Source organism: Carassius carassius, chromosome 48, assembly GCF_963082965.1.
Source record: "Carassius carassius chromosome 48, fCarCar2.1, whole genome shotgun sequence".
Lineage (NCBI taxonomy): Eukaryota > Metazoa > Chordata > Actinopteri > Cypriniformes > Cyprinidae > Carassius > Carassius carassius.
In genome coordinates this window covers 11,394,210-11,417,729 of record NC_081802.1, presented here as the reverse complement: position 1 = coordinate 11,417,729, position 23,520 = coordinate 11,394,210, and the positions used below count along the sequence as shown (strand labels likewise).

The 23,520-nt window shown below is 36.0% G+C and overlaps 2 protein-coding genes and 1 long non-coding RNA gene across 3 annotated transcripts in view; 1 reads left to right on the top strand and 2 right to left on the bottom strand.

Moving 5' to 3' along the window:
- The window catches only part of LOC132131382 (adhesion G-protein coupled receptor D2), a 78,863-nt gene extending 75,701 nt beyond the window's left edge, over positions 1-3,162 (bottom strand). Inside the window, exons 1-6 of the mRNA XM_059543397.1 lie at positions 3,026-3,162; positions 2,825-2,861; positions 2,636-2,663; positions 2,128-2,346; positions 1,417-2,055; positions 945-1,064 (exon numbers count right to left, since the gene is read on the bottom strand). Coding sequence (XP_059399380.1) covers positions 945-1,064; positions 1,417-2,055; positions 2,128-2,346; positions 2,636-2,663; positions 2,825-2,861; positions 3,026-3,051 — 1,069 coding nt within the window. The 5' untranslated portion in view covers positions 3,052-3,162. The remainder of the gene's footprint in view (positions 1-944; positions 1,065-1,416; positions 2,056-2,127; positions 2,347-2,635; positions 2,664-2,824; positions 2,862-3,025) is intronic.
- A 1,267-nt stretch (positions 3,163-4,429) lies between these two features.
- Positions 4,430-22,909, bottom strand: kif14 (kinesin family member 14). Its single transcript, XM_059543158.1, has 29 exons — positions 21,747-22,909; positions 20,729-20,983; positions 20,471-20,558; positions 20,275-20,373; positions 20,115-20,167; positions 19,690-19,720; positions 19,491-19,598; positions 19,260-19,376; positions 18,961-19,079; positions 18,087-18,259; positions 17,751-17,898; positions 16,275-16,338; positions 15,957-16,141; positions 13,384-13,486; positions 13,137-13,291; positions 12,832-12,979; positions 12,603-12,755; positions 11,227-11,359; positions 11,037-11,130; positions 10,469-10,610; positions 9,437-9,540; positions 8,858-8,958; positions 8,183-8,413; positions 7,848-8,035; positions 6,735-6,887; positions 6,515-6,631; positions 6,294-6,359; positions 5,282-5,423; positions 4,430-5,187 (listed from the first exon to the last, which is right to left on the bottom strand). The coding sequence occupies exons 1-29, from the start codon at positions 22,544-22,546 to the stop codon at positions 4,847-4,849; spliced, it is 4,611 nt and encodes a 1,536-aa protein (XP_059399141.1). The 5' UTR covers positions 22,547-22,909; the 3' UTR covers positions 4,430-4,846.
- Positions 16,138-17,050, top strand: LOC132131172 (uncharacterized). Its single transcript, XR_009428852.1, has 2 exons — positions 16,138-16,383; positions 16,656-17,050. It is a non-coding gene; the product is annotated as an uncharacterized LOC132131172 (long non-coding RNA).
- Positions 22,910-23,520: the final 611 nt, after the last annotated feature.

The window sequence follows — 23,520 nt, the reverse complement described above, 5'->3', positions numbered from 1 at the left end:
ACGGCCAACCCAAAGAAGTGTGCGATTGGGCATGTGGAAGTAAGGTATCTGGGCTTCCACTTGGGGCATGGACAGGTGCGTCCCCAAATTGATAAGACAGCAATGATAAATTTGACAGAATATTGCGACCTGCCCACGTCCCAAGACCAAAAAGGAGGTGCCAGATACGGTCCAGTGGACGGAGCCGTGTCAGCAGGCCTTTACCCAGGTCAAGGCTGCTCTGTGTGGCGGGTCGTTGTTACACTCTCCTGATTTTTCTCTCCCTTTTCTGTTGCAGACAGACGCATCGGACAGGGGGCTGGGGGCAGTCCTGTCCAAGGAGATAGAGGGGGAGGAACGGCCGATGCTGTACATTAGCTGGAAGCTCTCAAAGAGACGGCCTGAGACGGGCAGTGGGGGTATGTGGCAGGGGGGGCGTGGTTTAGCGAAGTCTGCAGCGGGAGAGAGAATCAGGAGACGAGCGGTAAGTGAGTGGTTTGGGCAAAAACTATCAACCTGTTTCTCGTTTCAGTAATTGGCGCGGAGAGAGTATAAAACGCCAGGAGAGACAGAAGCAGTCGAGAGAGAGACGGACTGCTGACGGGAATCGGAAACCGGAAAGAGTAAACCAGAAGTGTTGTGCGAACGTGTTGATGTCAGAGTAAAAGTCACCGTTTGGTGTTTGTGAAGTTTGAGTTGTAGTTTGAGTTAATAAATACGTCAGCAGTTCAGCCGACCCCTTTGTCCTCTTCCTTTCCTCCCACGAACTATTACACCTACATTTTTTTTCATTTCTCAAAAACCAGTTTCGCTCAGATGTACATAGCAATCCATAATAAAATATATGTCATTACTTGTGTTACATTAGGTCTTTAGTAGAGCTTCAAAAATGTCATAAAGCAGATGATCACCTTTTGGAAACAGACAAACACTTCCTCTGTGTGTTGAACATAAGTCATTGATACGTTTTCCACTTGCAGGGTCAAAAGCTACACAGGTCTTGGGAGAAATGTTGGAAGAATTGTGATGCAAACTTGGATACAACCCAGAGTTGACAAGCTGGTCTTGTGGTTGGATTTTGGAACCTATAAGAAACAAGAACAAAACGTAGCTTAGCAGAAAATGGATCTTTCTGAACAAATTCATCTGTCTGGGGCAACCGAACTGACATCAACCAAAGTTTGTTTCTACTCTGCCAATTTTAAGAAGTCATCATGAATCATAGTCCTAGACTTTCCAAGTCTGTAAAGACCATGTGTCCTCTCTTGAAGTAAAGAGTATGTTCTGAAGGGTGGGTCTCAGCATTACTGCATGGATGAAATATTTACAACCATCTCGGCCTGAGGTTACTAATCGAAACTTGGCTGTATTTGCATGGGAGAGTGGAAATTATTATGCAAAGACGGGAGAGTCTAAAACCACCTCCAACAACTCTACCTTCACACAGCGATCTCCCTCTACGAGTCTGCAGGGACGTCTCTATTTCCAGTAAGGACTCATTCCACTTGAAGAACAAACCAGAAGGGACAGTTGAGCAAAGTTTTTCCATGCTTTTAATCTCAGTGTCGACTAACAAACGATCCCACATGTACAGTTGCGTAACGTTTCCACAAAGCGCCTTGTCGCCGTTGTAGCCTCCGTAGGTCTCCTGGTCTTGTCCGATCATGAAAAGGCCATCGCCTTCAATGTGATTGGTTGAGTTGAGGGAATTCCCAGAACCCACAACCGTTCCATTCACCCAGATGACCCACTTTCCACTATTCCCAACCCAACTCGCGCAAACAAAATGCCAGGAGGCATCACTGGGAAAGCCAGTTATGTAGGTGGTGGTTGAACCATGCACCAGCAATGCAAGGTGGACCAGGTCGTTCCCAGTGATTTGTGCTTGGAGTTGGAATTCTTTAATGAACGAGCTAATGGCGTACGAGAAGACTGTGGACAGTCCGTGGCAAGTGGGATCAAGCTGGAGGTGAGCACAAACGGTAAGCGCTTCCATGTTAAGGAACTTGTGGCGGAGGCGAGCCGATTTCCGGTGTGGACGCACTGGAAATTCCAGCATGTATATGTCTGGAGGACCTGGAAAACAACATGTAATGTTTACTGGAAAACAATATTGCCAATGTAGGATATGTGGGATACGGTGCTCACCATTTTTTTGGAACATGCCTGCACTTTCTATCCATACAGGTTGGGTGATATTCAGGGACCGTAGAAAACGGTTTAACTTTTGAATCTCTTCAATACTGGACACCATCACCAAGGACCCTGAACGCTGGAGGCAGAGTCTGCGGGCAACATGCCATGGCTGTCGATCTGGCACATACTCGGGGTAATAAGCATCATGTGTAAGCAGGGTTTTGCTCTCTCCTGTAAATACAGGGGCATTTTTGTTGACAAACATAAATAGCCTCACATCTTAGTGACCACTTTTGGTGTAAACAAACCGTAAATCTGTCCATGAAATCATTCTAATATGCTGTAAATCTGTCCATGTGATTTCTAACTCTCCTTTGGATTGTCTTAGTTAGTATCTTTCATATTAACATCTGTTTTATAAAATAGTGAGAGGAATATAACATAAATCAGTCCTGCATGATTATATTTAAATTTTAAGCATGTTTTATATAAACAATTACAATGTGAATGCTGTGATTACCTTTTTCCATGCAGTGATGAATGAGGACCTTGAGAAAAAAAATAATAATATTAATTCAATTTATATAGGTATTCATTATATCTATATTAATGATATGGTAATATATGAACGCGAGTATTTATATCAGGAAGACAATTTTTTACAACATAATATTTAAACGTAGACTATTTAGTATTATGGATTACTTACAATAACGTTGAAGTAGATAATTTTCAACAAATTCATCCTGCGAACAAAACACATTGATTAACAGTGACGCAAATGTAACTTTTAAATGATAAAAAAAAAACTAAAAAGTGTACAGAATATTAACTTACTTCAGTTCATCTCGAGCAGAAACGTTAAATATTCATGTATAAGTTTATAAAAACTGAAAAAAACGTCAATTACCTGATATGACGTAAAGTTATAGTCATAAATGTAATATTTTATCTCGAAGAGTGAAGTTTAGCAGCGGTTCAGGCGCTGGCTGTCGGATGTGCTGTGAGGAGCTCCTGAGTGAGATCATGAGAAGCAGTGCCTCGCGCTCTAGAACACAGAGCAGTTCCCGCCACTCCCCTCACACGAGTGTTTGAGCCTGTTCTTAAAAAAGTTTTTTATGGTCATCAAAGCTGCATTTATTTAATTTTTGATTAAAAATACATGGAGGAAAAATAATATTGCGAAATATTATGACGTAAAAATAACGTTTTTCTCTATTTTAATATACATTAAAATGTAATTTATTCCTGTGATGCAAAGCTGAATTTTCAGCATCGTTACTCCAGTCTTCAGTGTCACATGATCTTCAGAAATCATTATATTATGCTGATTTATTTTCAGTGCCGGGAACTGATCTGCTGCTTAATATATATATATATTTTGGAACCTGTGATAACAAATATTTCTACAAGTGTGATTGCATCATATAATAATTGCTGTTAATAATGTTCATCGTCTGAATTCCTCTTGTATAAATTTTCATATGCACACAAACTGACAGTCACCACTGATAAGCTACTACTAAATATAGTAGAAACGTAATTTTCTGTAAAGTTGCTTTGTAATGATTTGTATCGTAAAAGGTGCTATACAAATAAACTTCAATTGAATTGAATACTTTTTTTCATGATTCTTTGATGTATGAAAACTTCAAAAGTTTGGGGTCAGTAATTTTTTTATTCTTTCTTTTTTTATATAAGAAATTAAAACTTTTATTCAGCAAGGATGTGTTAAATTGATAAGAAGATAGCAAATATTTAGAAAATATTTATATAGTTAAGAATATAAACCATTATTTTATATTATAATAACATACTGTAAATGCAGTATGATAACTTAATATTATTAATAATAAGTATTATTAATAATAATAATTATTAACTTATTAGAAATAACTTATTATTATTATATAAGGGGCTGGGGCCACTAAAATAATTGTAGTAATGTCAGTAAGACATCAGTAAGACTTTTAAAGTTTTTAAAGAAGTCTGTTATGCTTCTTCGATGAGCATAACAGACTTCTTTAAAAACTTTAAAAGTCTTACTGACATTACTACAATTATTTTAGTGGCCCCAGCCCCTTATATAATAATAAAAAGTTACATTTATACAGTGCGTGTGTGTGTTTGTGTGGTGGTGGTGGGGGGGTATCACACCTGTACTCTTTTCACAAGACGTTGTGGGATTTTTTAGGTCCATAGAGAGTCAGGACCTCTCATCCCATCAGAAGCATGGTGCTTGTTGACAGTACGTCCCCGAAGAAATACAAAAAAAGGCAGGCAATGTGCAGTATGTTTAAAAAGAACACCAGACTTCTTGTCCCAGTGAGTGTTTATTACTGAAAGTATAAATTAGTGTGGAACAATTACATGATCCAGAGTAAACGGTACTGCAAATGATAAAAATCAAGTCTCCATACCAGTGCGCCCAAGCCTGTGCAAAGGTTTCAAGTGCAAATATATATCCAGAAGTACTTTTCTGCATGAGTTATAAAAGACCTAGGTGCTTGCAAAATACACAGAAACCCATCTTCGTAAGTTATACAATTAAGTTCTTCTTTAAAATCATACAGTTAAATTGTACAAAATTAGCAACCAAACTATTGTAGGCCTGCATGAGTGCATACTGTATATACATCAAAATGAAAAGTGAGCCAACCTTAGCATTAACCATTATACCCAATATAGTAGACTAGTACTAGTACATGACTTCAATCTGTGGCTATCCCAATCACACCCAGCGGACATCTCTGGAACTCTCGCTAATGCCTGAGGAAAGAGAATACACAACTTTAGGAACGGTTCGATTTCTGCTGCCATAACCTGGCTGAATGAACTGTCTGTCTGTGTCCAGCGTCTCTATTCCATCTGTGCTTTTATTGAACGCTGCTGTCAAAGCCTTCAGCGCCGAGTGCACTTGATCACGGGAGGCCATGATGTTCTTCTCACACGGAAGCTTGAGACTGTCGGAACGTCTCCCAGCTGTTTCGTATGAGAGGCCGTTGATGACATCATCAATTGTCCTGGATACAGACTGTATTGTCTGACTAAGGCCAGCGTCACTGCCTCTCCCTGTGTTACATTAATAAAATGAAGTCATGTCACATATTTGTCATAGTTGAGAAGTGTGTTTTATATGAATGCTATTGTGGAAAGAATGCTGTACCCTTCAGAGAGTGCAACAAAGATGAGTGGAGATCTTTGATCGCTCGGTTCAGCTTGAGGAGTTTAGCGGTGGTGTTCTTAATGGCACACAAGTCTGAGCCTTCATCATCCTCTGAACGATCCTCAAACGTGTCTGACCTCTGCTGTGAAAAAGCAGATGTACAAACATCTCTTGAAGGGAAAGTTTACCAATAAAAGAAATAAAAACTAAATAAAGCCCAAAGAAAAACCAAACAAATCCACAAAACGAAACAAAAAAATGAAATAAAACAAAAACAAACCATAAAAGCTAAATAGAAAATAAGTAAAACAACCAAACCAGACCAAAGCCACATCAAACGAAAGCAAACCAACCCCCCAAAAAATATAAAATAAAATAAATAAATAGGAAACGAAACCAAAACCACACCAATTCCTGCCCCCCCCCCCCAAAAAAAATAATAACAACAACAAAAATTAAATAAACGAAGCAAACCAAAGCCAGACCAAACAAAACAAAGTCAAACAACCTACCACAAAAAAACAACAAAAAGAAAATGGAAATAAAAACCATACAAAAATTAAATAAATACTAAATAATAGTATTTATTATATACTAATATAATATACTTTAATATAAATAAAAAATATTTGAATAAAATATACACATTTATTGTATCTATCTCGTTTGTTTAAGACCACAGGGTTCAGGTACGGTGGGTGGGATTGAGGAATGGGTGAGCAGGTGGGATGCATCCATTTTTCCTTATCCCAGCATCCCATTCTCTTGCTGAACAATAACAACGAGCCTGTAGTTTGTGTATTACAGATAACAGTCACAGCCACATTAAGGTGACAGATGACACTCCACTCAAACCATTTATTTTGTAAACAGCAAAACGACCCAATACGTGCGATAAGAGCGCTCAGGTTCAGCGTTTTACAAGCGCTGTCCCCCTCAGTCATTGTTGGGCTGGTCATCAATCCAAAACATTTTAACTCAATGACAAATAACAGCTGTTTGTAAGGCGTACCGACAAACAGCAGCGGAAGTAGCTCTGCAAACTGCTGGCGACATCCATTACATTGGATTTCTGACTCTGTGAAATATATTAGAATTTATATTATGAAATGAAGTATACATTTTTATCAGTTAATATGAAATGCATTTACAACATTCACTGGATAAATAAAGATAAAATTTTAAGGTTATTTCTTGAGATAATATTCCATGATACTTATTAAGAGAACCTACCGGTATATGAGCAGATGAAAGATCTCTCTGCATCTCAGTAGTGATCCTCTGACCTATGAGGAGAAGATCAGTCACACTCTGACGCATCCCATCCCGCAAAGAATCCACAACTGACCTCTAAAGAGAAAGACAACGGTGGTGAATGTTTGATTCTGATGGTTTTTTTCTATGTCAAACCTACTATAGGGCTGTTAATGTCAGCAAAAAAAAATATGCCCACATTGTCTATGATTTCTGAACTATGTTCAATCAAACGAAGATCCATCCCATTCACTGCCGCCAGCAAACCAATGGTTTTGAGAGCCACTTTCATACACTTGGCAACCTTCCTCTGGGCCTCCGTTACCATGGAGGAGATCTCAGAGTCACAGCCCTGAAAGAGCAAAACACAAAAAGACCGACACTCTCAGAAGGCTTTTACTGAAAATTCCGATGTTGATACTCAGCACAAATGTATTATATAATCTGACTACTAGATACTTGTGGTGGGGCAATTTAAACCAATATATAATCAGGTGAGAAATCAAATAAATTGATTATTAAAATACTTAAATGTGCACAACAACAACAATAATGCCAGTGTCTTTAAATGAATTAAAGTAAATTAAATAAATATTAAGCGAATTTAATACATTTTACTGCTAGATATACACACAATAATCAGTTTAAAGGTAAGCCAGTTAAACAAATAAAAAATCTTTGTAAATACCACCAATAATAAGAATAATAATTATACAATTCTAGAATTTATTATTATTGTTAGATTATTTTTTATGATTTATATTTAAACAATGTATTGTTGTCGTTATTAATTATTATTATTGTTGAGTGTATTTATCAACATTTTGACAATTCATTATATTTTTTTATTTGATTGGAACTGATTAAGTGGTTTAAATTTGACTTGTTTATCAATGTTTTGCACATTTTGTTTCATTTCAAGAAATATTAAGGTATACAGGCAAATTTAAAACACTTAATCAGTTAAAGAATAATAATAATTCAAAGTCAAAATGTTGGTAAATGGACTCAATATTAATAATAATACATTTAATATTTAATTAATCTAAATGAAAGAAATAGTAACATTTATTAAAAGTCTAAACAGGCAAATATATATTATTACTACTCTATTAGTAATATTTTTATATTTTTGTGCAAAACTAATAAAGGGACAAAACACTGATGCACTATTTTAAGACATTATATACATTTAAGACATTATTTTTGATGAGATGGTTGCATTTTATTTTTTTTCTATGGTCCCCCTATAGAGCTAAAAGCATCACATAAATGCAACTGCCATTAACTGACTATGAACTGTAATGAGCACCTGAATGAGTAACTGAAGGTAGCCTCCAATTTTCTTGACCTCAGTCTTGAGCTCCTCAGCTCTCGGAGACACTGAATCAGAGCTGGGCTTAATGCTGGAGACCCAGTGCATGGTTATGAACACAGCCCTTTCAACAGCAGACGTGGCCTTCACTAGATGAGTCTGGGCTTCAGTACTGCAGGCAAACACTGTTCACAAACACACAAACAGAACGAAATGAGGCTCTTTGTGAGGGCTGTGATGACATCGGTCTTGTGCATTCATATCGAGCTGAATATTGACACTGATGAATGGCTTTGTTGATTTAGGTTTGTTAAAGACGCTCTGATGCTTACAGTTCTCCTGACAGTCGTCGTCAAGGTGCTCGTAGAGGTCTGCGATGGACCTCACGGCACGGTGAACCGCCAGCAGATCCAGGGTCAGGTTGTCGGCCAAGCTTTCGCTTTCCTCAGCTGATTGGCAGGAGCGCAGGCGAGCAACTGCAGAGCCAATCAGATCTTTGCAGATGGCTGGGAGGGCGGAGTCAGAGGTGCTAGGGTGCAGAGAGGGGGGCTTGTTCATCAGCCCTAAAAAGACACAGAATATCAAAGTTATTTAATTTGAAAAAAAAAAAAAAGAATTTGTCCGTTATTCTAGTATTAAACATCATTTCAGTATTATTTATGTACTATTATAGCTTTTAATTTTTTTACTTTTAATCTTGTAAGCACCACTAGCAGCCGCAGGATTCTCGTGATAAAGCTTTTTTACTCATGAACAAAAAATTTAGTCAATTTAACATTTTTTGGACCCCACTGCCTTTCACTGTATTGACAAAAAACACTGAACCATTCTTAAAAAATAAATCTTATTTTGAAGAAAGCCATACAGGTTTGAAATTACATGAGGTGAGTAAATGAAGACAGAAACCAAATTTTTGAGTGAATTATCTCTTGAAAAGTACTAATCTGAAAGATGCTAAACTCATTTAAAGAGCCGAAGAGCCAGATACAATATAAAGGGTACTTTACCAGTGGACTGTGAGGGAGCACAATGTAGGCTTTGAATGGGGTGCACTCGGATCTCATAGAGACGGCCAGAAATCCTCCTGCTCTTTAGCAAACTTCTACTCCTGAGCCACAAGAAACAGAAAAAAAGAAATCTAGATACATTTGAACTTATAGCTTGACGTGAACCATCATTATCATTCAGATGCTTCTTTAAGAGCCGGTTACATCATGGTGTACAATTCGAGTGGAATATTATTTACGGTTCATTTCAAGGACTGAAAGACATGAGAGGAAGTCAAGACGTGAAAAGCAAAGTAATATCTATGAGCTGACTTAAGACTTGTAGAAGGGGTTTTGATTTACCAATACTGAATTAGACTGTAGTCACATGGTCAAGTAGGCAATGGATTAAAAAATGCTGCAGGAATGTGCATTCCCATAGGGCTTGGTTTATAAGGGGGAAAATATCATCATGGTGTAAAACAAGAACCAGTGTTAGGCACAAAGTATGCTTCTGTTCTTTCGTTCCTCAACACAGAAGTACAGAGAGCCGAAGAACAGCATCATGGACTCAACGAGAAGACTAATAAACTCAAATACCTTCTGCGAGAGAAAGATGAGGTTGAGGAAGAGGCAGATAGGTCTGGTTCCCACTCATCATTAGGGTTGTAAAACACGTCATCATCTTTAGAGGTGCTCTCCCCCTACAGCCAATAAACATCAGACTTGATTTAGCCACCGGTTCTTTTTGATAATAATAAGAGCAAGTGCCCATACTGGACGCTTCCTGCTTTTACTGGGTAATTACAAGGAAATAAACGGCTTCAAATTGCCTCATATATTATTGTGTTCGAACATCTCAGCGCTGCGATAAATACTCAGCACTTTGTTCAAATCAAGTGTGACGCAAATTTTCAATTTCAAGTAAAAGCTACATAAAAATAAAATACAACAAAGCTAAACGCTACATAAAATGAAATAAAAACAACCAAAACTTTCCAATGTCAATTGATTTGCTACACAAAACAAAAACACTAATCATCACACACACACATATATATATATACATACACACACACACACACACAAACATACACACATTTAAAACTAAATAAAATGAAAAACAAAATAAAACAAATGTCAAGTGACATGCTGCACAAATAAAAATATTAAAATAAATAAAATGGCTAAGCATTAAACAAAACCAAGATCAAAACTTTCCAATGTCAAAGAAAAAACAAACAAACAATAAACAATAAAAAAAAACTAAATGAATCAAAACTAAACACTGAATAAAATTAAACAAAATGATAAAAGAGATCCTACAACACAAAAAAAAAAAAAAAAAAAAAAAAAAAACCCAAAACAAAAAATAGATAAAAACACTAAATAAATAAAACAACAAGCAACAGAAAAACTTTAAAAGCTACAAAAACAGAAACCAAAACAGCAAATGGTTGTATGAAGTTAGAGACAAAACCTGGATTAACACTGAAGAGGATATCATTTATCACTAATATATGATTTCAAAAGGTTAGGACACAGTGTAATGGTATGTACTTTGCTACAAAATGCAGCTTAAGCAGCAGGTTTACAGCTATTCATTAGGTGAATATCTTTTATTTAAGCCACCTGCTCAAGCTCTCTCATGGCAGCCAAGTTGCTCTGGAACTTCTCCAGACTCCAGAAGGTGGAAATTCCCAGTTTGGTGTTCTGAACTTGGACCTGCAGTTGGGCGTCTCCACCCTCGCTCACTTTATCGGTCGCCTCATGTCTGTTATGAAAACATAAATCCACATCTGATTCCCTCCAAAAACGTTCATGTTTAGTAAAGGCAGAATTTACAAACTACTCGCTCATACACAAAATGACTAACCACACTTTTCCAGTCATTAGTGATAGATGGACAGGGATTTTAAATCTATTTATAAATGCTGTATTCAGAAAGAGCAATTTGTAGCCAACTGGAATTTCTTTTCCATAATAATGGAGGAATTTAATTCGCTATAGAAATTTATATTACTTTATTGTTAATTAATTTAATAATTTATTTAAATTAAATGTACTTCATATTAAATTCGTTTCATAAAATGTTTTCTAAACTTTTTTCTAAATTTGCATGAATTCTGATTGGTTAATGCTTTACCAAAGACATAGATCCAGAAACATTAAATGAGTTACACCTGCTAAATAACTGTACCTGCTGAAGACTGTGTGTTTCCTGAGATTGGCACTGATTTTGTTAGCTTCTTCAATCATCAAAGACAGCTTCAAGGAATCCCACTGTGGGTGGGCTGCAAACATTGAACAAAGATATGGTGAATAACACACCGTTGAGAACATTACTGATGGAAAACCCCATGTCTTTTATATTTAAAGTCTGCATGTACCTGTTTTAGTGGCCTGGAGCATTTTTTGAGCACGCTTTCTCTCAATCTGAGCAAGATCTTCTGCAATCTTCCTCTTCTCTGCTTCAAGCGCCTCTACAATTTTAGCATGCCGGATATCATGATCGGCCATCGCCTATGGAAGAAAATGTACAAATCTGAATGAGTCACAAATAAAAAGATTTTATATAAATGTTGCTAAATAATATAAGTAAAAGCTAACTAAATAATATATTATTTATGTACTTTAGTAATAGTTATAACTAAACTAGCTAATCTAAAAAAATAAAATACATAACTGAATAATTAAAATAAGTATAAAGCTAACTAAATTAACTACAAAAAATTATATGGATAAAAAATAACTGAATAAATATTATAACTAAAACTAACACATAAGTTAACTAACTAATAACTAAGTTAAATATTACAAATATAACTAGCTGAATTAACTAAATATATAACTAAACAAAATGGATAACTATAACTGACTAAATAAATATTATACATAAATCTAAATAAATAACTAAAACTGAATAAATGGTATTGGTACAAATATTTTTTTTTATTAGTTTTTTTTTAATGAAATCACCAAGGACCACGGTTTCAGTTTTACTGTTCTACTGGGAGTAAACTAAAGGTACAGGTTGTAGGACCTGCCACTAGAGGGCGCACTACCAAAACAATAACAATCGCGTAGTTAGATGACGCTAAGGAGGAGCATGGAATGATGGGATTTGTTGTCTTCTACCCAACAGCTGACGGCCATCAATCAGACGGAAAGATAAATCATGGATTTAACGCGAGTTCAACGATTTGCGCGAGTAGATTACATACAAATTCAATGCAAAGACGCGATCAGACTATGGATCAGACGCGTCCTCGCGTTTGGCGTGTATGCCCCATAATACTAATCTTGTTGATCGTTATAATAGCATATGTTTTCTGTAAAGATACGAATCAAAACAACTCACCTGTCGAGTAAAACAAGCGAGATCGGCATCTCTTTCTAGTTGAAGTTTGACGCGAAGCTACTTCCGCATTTGTCCACGACACTGTTGTCATGTGGTTTCTACGTCAGTAAAGGCGGTAAAAAAGGGTAACTAACGTCATTGACAGGCGGCTGCACTGCCCCGTGTCACTGTTTAGAATGGGAGTTTTCTCATGATTTACAAGTAGTTGAAAACATTAGAGATATTGTTAGTAATCAGCTGGACAAAATATATAACACTAGCCTAGTGGTTTTTGGATATTTTACTGCAAATATCTTACAAATTGTACCTTTAACAGCAAATTTTCATTTTTGGGTGAACTATGCCTGTGAAAGAAACTATGAAAGAAAAGAGCATCAGTTTTGACTTGAGCTGGTCTTTTGGTACCTGTCTTGTAGCTTGGGCCTCCATCTGCAGACGTCTATTATGGGTGTTGACTTCCTGCTCTAGCAGAGACTTTGCTGTCTGCAGTTGCTCTATCTGACAGACCACCCTCTTTTTATCCAGCTCGTGGACTCTCTTCCGTTCACTCTCCTCATCCTGACAAAGCGTTTGGTTAGCTGGAGTACACAGGAGTCACACATGCTACACACTGACACGTATGTGAACTTCTTACCAGCTCTCGCTCCAGAGCTTTGATTCTCTTCTCGTACTGACTCTTCAGCTCGCTCAGCTCTTTCTGTGCCATCTCTTTTGCCACCTGAATGCCCTGCATCATCTCCTCTTTGGCCTTCAACCGAGCTGCCTCAATCTCTGCTTCAAGTCTATAGAGAAAAATGTAAATAAAAATCAAAAACGGACATCTCCTCATATGTTTTGGCCTTCTTTATTAGATTTTACAATTATCCAGCATTTTTTCCAATTAAACCAAGTCAAATGAGTTCCTGTAAATAAACTAGTGAATATTGGGCTTGAACTCACTGAGCTCTCTGGGCCAACAGCAGCTCGTTTTTGGCAAACTCGAAGTCCTTTTGACCATCTCCACTGTTCCAACAGGACGCGCGCTTCCCGCTCTGAACCTCAGCGGGGTGGTTGAACCGAAAATAGTGATCTCCTCCAAGAATCACACGGTCTCCCTGAAACCAAGAGGTGGAAATTGAATAAACAAATAAACAATTTGAGGATTTATGTGGCGGTTCTCAGAACAGAGGGCACTTCAGGAACTCACGTGGTGGAGGACGGTGCACTCAGACACAAGATGTCCATTCACGAAGGTCTTGGCATTTGCCATTGGTTTAATACTGACGGTACCTTTCACACTAGAGATGACACTGAAAAGGCAAGGAAAAACAATATGACATATTGGAAATTAATTTTACATGTTTAATTGTTTGTACACAACTACTAAATAACATTTCGATTACTTTCGTCATCATGTAACTCTTGCTGAGTTAATATTTTAGCACTAACAATTTACTGTAAAAATTTAATCATGATCAGAAATCTCAAAATGAACATCTATTTTTCATACTGTACATTCTATTGTTGTGATGCCCAAATCAACTAGCATAGCTGTTTTATTCTTAATTTACTTGCGCAAAATAGTTTTGTTTAGTTTTTTTTTAACATCAGCCAATTATCCGTTATCGGTTATAACATAAAAACACATACATGATGCATGTCAGCAAATATATAAGCATTTTTAGGGTGATTTTACATCATTTTTGAAGCTTAAAAGACTCGTTTATAATTAATTATAATTGTATGGATAAAAGCGACCAGCACATTATTTAAAATATCTTCTTTTGTCTTCCTTTGAACAGCATTATCTATATACTATTATATTGTAAATTAGGTTTATATTAACTCGTTTTATATTTAACGTTTTTTTATGTTAGTTTAAGTAATTTTACACAGTGTTATTTCAGTGTGTTATTTTCATTTTTTAAGTTTAGGTATTTGTACTGTATGTGTATATACACATACATACATGCATATATACATACATACACACACACACATACATATATATATATATATATATATATATATATATATACATACATACATACATACAGTACAGACCAAAAGTTTGGACACACCTTCTCATTCAAAGAGTTTTCTTTATTTTCATGACTATGTCACACTGAAGGCATCAAGGGCTATTTGACCAAGAAGGAGAGTGATGGGGTGCTGCGCCAGATGACCTGGCCTCCACAGTCACCAGACCTGAACCCAATCGAGATGGTTTAGGGGTGAGCTGGACCGCAGACTGAAGGCAAAAGGGCCAACAAGTGCTAAGCATCTCTCGGGGAACTCCTTCAAGACTGTTGGAAGACCATTTCAGGTGACTACCTCTTGAAGCTCATCAAGAGAATGCCAAGAGTGTGCAAAGCAGTAATCAAAGCAAAAGGTGGCTACTTTGAAGAACCTAGAATATGACATATTTTCAGTTGTTTCACACTTTTTTGTTATGTATATAATTCCATTTATAATTCCACATGTGTTAATTCATAGTTTTGATGCCTTCAGTGTGAATCTACAATTTTCATAGTCATGAAAATAAAGAAAACTCTTTGAATGAGAAGGTGTGTCCAAACTTTTGGTCTGTACTATATATATATATATATATATAAATATCTTTATTTCAATTACTGTGAATGATTTTAATAGATTTAGTTGAAGTATGAACTTCTTTGTACTACTGAACATATTTTGTTGGTAACCAAACAGGTGACGGCAGCCATTGACTTCCATCGTATGAAAAAAAAAAAAGAAAATACTACAGAAGTTGATGACCACCGTCAACCGTTTGGTTACAAACATTCTCCAAAATATCTTCTTCTGTGTTCAGTAGTACAACGAAATTCAAGCAGGTTTGGTTTAATTCAGAACGCGGCAGCAAAAGATACATTTTTAATGAGCCAAAAATAATACATGTCACACCTCTGTTTATCAATTTGCACTGGCTTCCAGTAGCTGCTTGCATAAAATTCAAGGCATTGATGTTTGCCTACAAAACTACCACTGGCTCTGCACCCATTTACCTAAATTTACCTAAATGTGTTACTTCAGACTTATGTGCCTCTAGAAGCTTACATTCTGGAAGTGAACGTCGCTTGATTGTGCCATTCCAAAGAAGCACAGTCACTTTTACAGACTTTTAAATTAAATATTCCCTCCTGGTGGAATGACCTCCCCAACTCAATCCGAGCAGCTGAGTCCTTAGCCATCTTCAAGAATCGGCTTAAAACACATCTCCTCCATCTTTATTTGACCCTCTAACTTTAACACTCACTTTTCTAATTCTATTCTTAAAAAAATCTAACTACTTTTCTAATCTTTTTGTATTCTATTTTCTTTTCATTTATTATGCAATTGTACGTGTGTGTGTGTGTGTGTGTGTGTGTGTGTGTGTGTGTAAAGATCTCAAACACTAGCTTGCTCTATTCTTTTTTTATTCTATCTGTTTTCTTTTTATTTATTATATGATTTAAAAGCCCATGCTTCGTGTACTGTGTTAACCTAACTGAGACTTGTTATAGCACTTATATTTCATTGCTCTTTTTGTTGTTTTTGATTGCTTCCACTGTCCTCATCTGTTAGTCGCTTTGGATAAAAGCGTCTGCTAAATGAATAAATGTAAATGTAATATAAATGTTTGGAACAATATGATGACAGGATGATAATGACAGGTGACCTGTTCCTTTAAATGTACAAGTCCAATCGTTTTGAAGATAAAATGCCTCCTTTAATCAAACCAAAAATGATGTGAATGACTGTGGATGTGAGCCGTCTCACCAGTGCTCATCGGCGATGAGAGCTCCAGACAGCTGGATGTCGTGGGCCGACTCAGACTTGAGCTTGCCGACCTTGGTCTCGCCCTCTTTAATCATGTACAGCAGCATCTCTGACAGCTGCGGATCCTCATTCAGGTTCACAAGGTTAGGCAGCCGATTATCCACTTTAAAGGTGACACCGGCGCGCTGAACGAGGCATGGTGAATAAACAGACAAAGAAAGAGAAAGAAAACTGCCATGAAGCACGTTTGAAAAGCTCATCGATCCATCAGACACCGACATCCAACGGTTATTTGCAAGTGTGGGGGCGAATCATTACCTGCAGCTCTTTGGTTTCCTCTCGTTTCCTCCTCTCTGCCTCTTCTAGCTTTTCTTTCCAAGTTCTGCACATATCGAATGACACATAAAATGGAAAACCTTGATATGAAGTAAGCGTACACAATTTAAAAGCTTTTATCAAAGGACTGTTCGTTTTATTATGTGTAAAACATTTTATATTGCATTGAATCTATTATATGCATTTATGTATGGTTTGTATATAATCTTTATCTTTTCATTAAATAGAATAGTTTTGAAAATAATACATACTACACATTACAGAATGCAACAACCTTATAAAACGAAAAATATTCCATGTATTCATCACAGAATATATAAAAATAATCAGAATTATAATAAAATTACTTTTCCGTTTGAACAGCTTTACTTTTCCACTGATGTCAGTATGATGTCATGGGCTGGGAAAACAGCCAAACATGTTTCAACCCTTGAATATCCCGTCTGCTGCGACCTGAGACCACAGAAAACTCCTGCGTTTTGCCTTTTTCTACTCTAAAGCCACTTTCCCTCACCTCAAACTAACCTGGCTACGTGCCGGGGATTTTTGCACTTTAAAGGAATGAGAAACATCGGAGAGGTTAGAGTTTCTCTTGAGGCATGTTATTCCTGAAAGACTATGACTTTTGTCATGATTTATGTAAATAATGGCGTTTATTACTTGTTATATTGGTTCATGTAAAGGTAATGGATTAAAATATATACTTTCTTGTGTTGACTTACTGAACAACAGAACATTAAACATGATTTATCTAAAAAGCTTGATTATTTTGATTATTTATGAATGTTTTTGAGAAGGAGAAGTCTCTTACACTGTCTCTTACGCCCACAATGTCTGCATTCACTTGATCACAAATACAGTAAAAACACTAATATTGTAAAACACTATTGCTAGTATTAAAGTATTTTTTTATGCAGATTAAACTTACATTCTATTATTGTTATTCGTTATATATTAATAAATTATATAATTACATTAACTATTTATAATGTATAATAATAATAATAATAAGTGCATTGCTTTATTCTTTAAACAATTTATATAAATTATTATATAAACAGTTATTTTTAAATCAAGTTGTTACTGTTATTATTATATTTACATTTTAATAACAATAAAAATAGCAGTAACAATTCAGCCTTACATAATTACAAAGCAAGTACACAAAAATTGATTATATAGATTAGTCAATAAGCTGAACACTATGTGACCATGTGTTGTCAATCAAATCAAAACTGAACCTATTTACTCATTTAAAAACAAAAACAAATCCTGCTTTATTCTCATAACGCCGGCTTTCCACATCACTGTGAATTCCCAAAAAACATTATCAATTCCCTCCGTACTAGATATTCCTCCCTAAATATACGGTTCGCTTCGAAAATCACAGCACTTCATTTTATTTTCACTGTATAATGAGAGTCTTAACCCTGAGTTTTGTAGTTGATATCCACACACCTGTGAGCTTCAGCCATTTCGTGTTCCTGTTGTGAGAGTTTAGTCTTAAGAGAGGCGATCTCTTGCTGAAACAGTCTCATTTTCTCCGGCTCGATGCCCCGAGAGCTCATCTGAGCCGCACGGAGCTTCTCCACCTCTGCTTTCAGCTCTGAAAAGGAGTTGTGTCACACACATTCTCAATAATATACAAAAAATGTCAAATAATATATGTGAATAAAATAATAATAAATATATCATTATTATTAAATACCAAAAACAACTCCACTAAATACAAGCATACACAAAAAGACATTTTCAGAAGCTGTAGAGCCGGTGTGTCAGAATACAGAGGCTGACCTCGGATCAGTTTGGCATTGGTGTCCTCGTTGACTTTGGCTATGTTAATGATCATACGGGCCTGCTGGGCGTAGCGTAAGGTGCTCAGGCTCTCCTCCATGTTACAGGCCGCAGGACTCAGGGTGGCGATCATAGCCGTCTTGGAGTTTCCACCAAGGCTTTCCTTCAGTAACCTGAACACAAGAGGGAGCTGAAGCACTTCTGCTGCTTTCGTCAACAATAAATCTGGTGTAATTTTCTGCTCTTCTATACATTTTTCCCACTTTTGCCGAGTACCCAAAGGCCACATTGGTGCAATAAGATGCATAGTAATATGTAAAATATATAAACATGACAATGTTAATTAATGACAATGGTAAATAAAAACATTTTTAATTATTATATTTGTGCCATTAATATGAACACTATATATAATAATAATAATAATATAAAAAAAGAAATTGTTGAAAAAAAACCGGGACAAAGGAGAAAAAAACATTTTGTTTTCTATGACCTTTCTAGGTACAGAAAATTTAATTAAATTAAATAATAAAAATGACAATTAATGACAATTAAAATTTTAAACATTTAATTCTTACATTTATGAAATCAATATTATTATTATATTAAAGTTATTTTTCCCTTTGAAGAAATACTTGAGGAAAAAAAAATGAAAACTGGGACAAAGGGAAAAAAACATAACATTTCCTTTTCAATGACCTTTCTAGGTCCGCAAAATATAAGAAAATAGGTCTCACAGAAGTTCCATGACATCAGGGCCATGGAAATGCATTACGCTGCTGAAGCTGTGACTGCTGTTTTGTTTTGTGTAATTCAAAATAACAAAACAGCAGTGAAATATAAAAATATTAATACAAATTCAAAAGCTTCTCACCATGTGAGCACTGACTCTCTGTACGGCGTGAAGACTTTCTTTCTGGTCTGAGCCTGTTCTGAGAGTGACGAGATCACCTTTCCCAGCGTGAGCAGAGACTTGTTGATACTCACTCCCTCCTGGGAAAAGTTAATAAATTCACATTTCAAATATGTCAGATTTAAGATTTCATGATGCATTACAGTATTTAGTAAAGTACTGTAATCCAATTAACCCCCATTTAAAATGTACAAGACGGTAAGCAGCTGAATGCACTGTGGGTGGCACAGAGTAAACAGAGCTACTGGATGCTGGATTACCCTGAGCCGGTCTCCACTGGTCTGGGCTGAAGTACAGCGCTCACTTCCTGCCAGATCCACCAGGTTTATCCGGCTGGTGATGCAGTGATCGTGCTCCTCTCCCTCCACAAACTCTGTCTGTGCACATGGAAACACCATCATATGACTAACACAAACACATCATAAAATCATTCATTTGTTGGCTGAGGTAAAAGTAGCATTTCATTGGAAATACAAATCTGAGGGTCTTACTTTAGTTTGCATCATGACCAGAGTGAAAACAGAGTGTGATCTGGAGCTTTTATCGTTCATGCCGGTGGCGGCCGTGGCTCTTTGTTTGTTACCGAGTTCAAGCCAAGTCTGTGAAGATGGGGGAAGGAAAACTGTATTAATGGTATGAACAAAATTAATATATGATGAATGTATAAAGTGAACAGATCTTTTAAATTACCTTAATATCAGCATAAGATGTGACTACATTCCTGAAGGAGAGCATAGAGTTTAGTGACAGCGGCACAAAACAAAACAAAGAATAAAATAAAATAATTAAAACACTGCAAAAAAATAAAAAAATAAATATATATATTTTTTTTTACAAAACATCAAAACCAAAAATCTAAATAAAATAACATTTCATGAAATAACAACAACAAAATAAAAAAAATTAAAATAAAAAACACAACACAACCAATAAAACAAACACAACACAATAAAACACAATAAAACAAAACAATGTAAAAACACAACATAAAATAACAAAATAAAATAACATTAAACAAAACCACAAGACAACAAAAAAATAAATAAATAAAAAAACAAGACCAAAAAAAGTTGTGGCCATAGTAATCCTGTTATTTAAATGAAATGTTTGCTTACGTGGACAGGTCTGCAACATAAGGCCCATAGACAGGATGCTCTCTGACACGCAGCTGGAGAAGACATGAAAAGGACTGAATAGCAATAACTGAACAGATCAATCAAAAAACTACAAGAAATGTGTAGCATTTCATGCATTTTATTGAGTTATTGCAATTACAGGCATTTTCTTCTGGTTTTGCTCGTCCTTTGCCACCAGCAAATCATGGATTTTCTCATTGTACACCTCAAAATAGCTCATCTCCAGATGGCGGGAGATCTTAAATAGAAAACAAGTTTGCATTTAGAAAGGTTACACAAGCTATATTTATTCATTCGTAAATTGCAAATAAATAATCATCATATGGGACAGTAACCTCTTTGTTTTCAGTTCTAGACAATCTGGAGAAAAGTTCCTTGCAGAATCTGGGAATAACGCCAGCCTCTTCACCGAAACCCATCATACTAGAAAACATCCCAAACGACACTTTGAAAATATTGATCAGGGATGCGCTTCTCAGACACATTGTAAAGTTGATTGCAGAGATCTTTGGTGGCAATACTTAGGCTTACGATGCTTTTGAGAAAAGCAGCCCTGAAATAAAATAAAGAATTAAAAGAGAATCATCACTTACGTGTAGGACTTTCCTGAACCCGTTTGGCCATATGCAAAGAGACACGTGTTAAATCCTTCAAATGCTCTTTCAAGCAAGGGCCGAGCCAGTTTTTCATAAACCATCTGCTGACTGGCAAAGCTTGTATCCGATTCGTTGACAGAGCAAAAAGAGAAGTCAAAGGTAAATGTGTAGCTTTGTTTATTATCTGGATGCTGCACAACAGTTTCATGGTCGTTCATGAAGATGACTTGATGGGCTTTCTCCTTTTTCTCCCTACAAACACACACACACACACGAAAGCAAAACATTTTAGTACATGTGGCACGGTGCACAATAATATTAAATTATAACTATACTAATTATATATATATAATATTATAATATTATTTTATATAATATTTAATATTAATTACGTAATATTACCATTCACCTCAAGTGGTAACTAAATACTAAATAACTAATAAAAATACTAGAAATAAATAAACATAAATATTTTTCAATAAATAGTAAATATAATATAGAGTATATTGAATGTAATATCAGAATGGGTTGACTGACTAATGCATAACTCAGAAGAAGTTAAATTGGTTGTTGGTTTGTAATTAGAGATAGTTTATTCATTTCCAAATTAATATTTCCCAAAAAATGAGTTATTTTCCCCCCTTAAAATAAATTAAATAAAAGTGTTCAACAATTAAGGCTAACGAATGCTGTCAAAATTACAATGTTCATAAAAAAAATAAGAAAACAAAATGTGATCATTATTTAAAATGCTTGCCACAATTTTATGAAATGTCTCTCTTTTATTTATTAATGTTTTCTAATAAAAGGGGGAATAAAATAAATATTATGTTTGCGGTAATTCAAATAAGATGAACTTGTTCTATTTTTTTGAGAACTGAATTAAGTTTTAATTATGTTTTACACACGCAGACAGACAATCGCCTTATGATTGTTTTCAAAAGAACAAATTTGTATTCTCGAACTTGCCTCAAAACAGCATGCCGCCAAAATAAAAGTTCAAAAAGTGTCTTACCTTGAACAGAAAGGTCTTACTCGGACTGCGACCGTGACCGCACTGTTCTCCATCTTCAGCTCTTGGGGTTGTGGAGCACTAGCTCTGCTCACAGCTTCAAGAGGAGCGTGTCCTTCAGCAGGAGCAGCTCTACAAACACCTGCTCCTCCATGAGCCGAGGAGCTCATTAGGGCTGTGGGTCTCCTCACCTGTGCTGAATGTAAGGAGGGGGTCATGTGCCTCTCTGAACCACTAATCTGAACCTTCTCAGCAGTTGATTTTGCAGTTTCAGTGCTCATCTGCATTGGCTTCTGTCTTCCAGCAGTTGTGTGTTTGGTGGATGTGGGTCTAGATGCATCATTAGCAGCCAGCCTCTCAAAGACATCTTTCTTGATGCTTAATTTCTCAAACTGGGTTCTTCTTGTAGGTGTCGAAACAGTTTTGCCCTCATCATGGACGGATCTGATCTTCTCAGAACTAGTTTTGGAGGAGGCTTTCCCAGGTGTTTTGATGGTTTGGTGGGTCTCTCTTGCTGGATTGGGTTCGGTCAGGACTTTGGTTGTGTTTAAGGAGCCTGTTCGTGTCCTGCGCTGAAGGGTCAGGCGTTTCTCTCCTCCTGGGTTCTCCTGTGTGGGTTCTTCAAGGTGTTTTGGAGCGGTTCTGCTGCTGGGTTTTCTCTGAAGAGTGAGTCTGGCACCAGAGGATGGTGTTTTAAAAGCGTTTTCTCCACATTTTGTGAGTGCTGAGATCACATAGGTCCTGTTTATTTCTTTGGTTTTATTAAAAGATGCTGTAGTCTCTATTTCTTTTGATCCATCCATTATTGTATCAAAAAACAAGACTTTTGACTATAGAATTTTTTTGAGGTTGTCCCACATGTACTTCAGTCCACAAATTTAATGTTAATTGTTGTGTAATAATGAGTACACCGAGGTGAATTACCTGCCAATTTAGTTTAAAAATACATGTTTACGTAAACGCATAACTAAAACTGACCTGCGAGCGTTGATATCCTGTTTTGTAAACTATTAAAAGTTATTTTGTTTATAATAATAAAAAAAGCCTAGTCCTTTCTTCGTCCGGTTTAGTATCATTCCGACAGTAAAAAAAAAAAAAAAGTCTCGGACTGGACGCGCCTCAAAGCGTCAATAAAAACAACAACTCTGTCGTCCGCGGACCGCCATACTGCCACTTCAATTCAAAACCAGTAGGCGTGCTGTGATTGGTCAGTTCAGTTTGACGCACAGGCACGCAGTGACGCGCACCTACCAACAGATGGCGGTGTCTATTTACGTACATGAGGAAACTCGAGCCTGTTTATATTAACATTAATACATTTTATACTGCGATATTTTAGTCACAATGAAGAACATTTTCACACCAAAATTTTCGTTTATGAAACGTGTAATATGAAAAATTATATATTAATATCTATTTTATTTATTAAACTGTATTATATTTTAGATATACATTTTAAATAATAAAGTTATGCATATATATATATATATATATATGTATATGTGTGTGTGTATTTATACCTATGCGTATAAAACTGTAAAACATATATACATTGTACTAACCTTGCAGCTTTATTTTATTTTACTTGTATCATTACTTTTAAAAACCTTTTTGTACTTTATTATTATATTTTCCAGTTTGACTCAACCAGTATTGTATAAAGCACTATACAAATAAAGGTGACTTGACTTTAAAAACTGTATTGTTCATTTTTATTTAAATAATCTTTATGGTAAAAAAAAAAAAAAGATGAAACAAATAGAAAAAAGTTTATTCA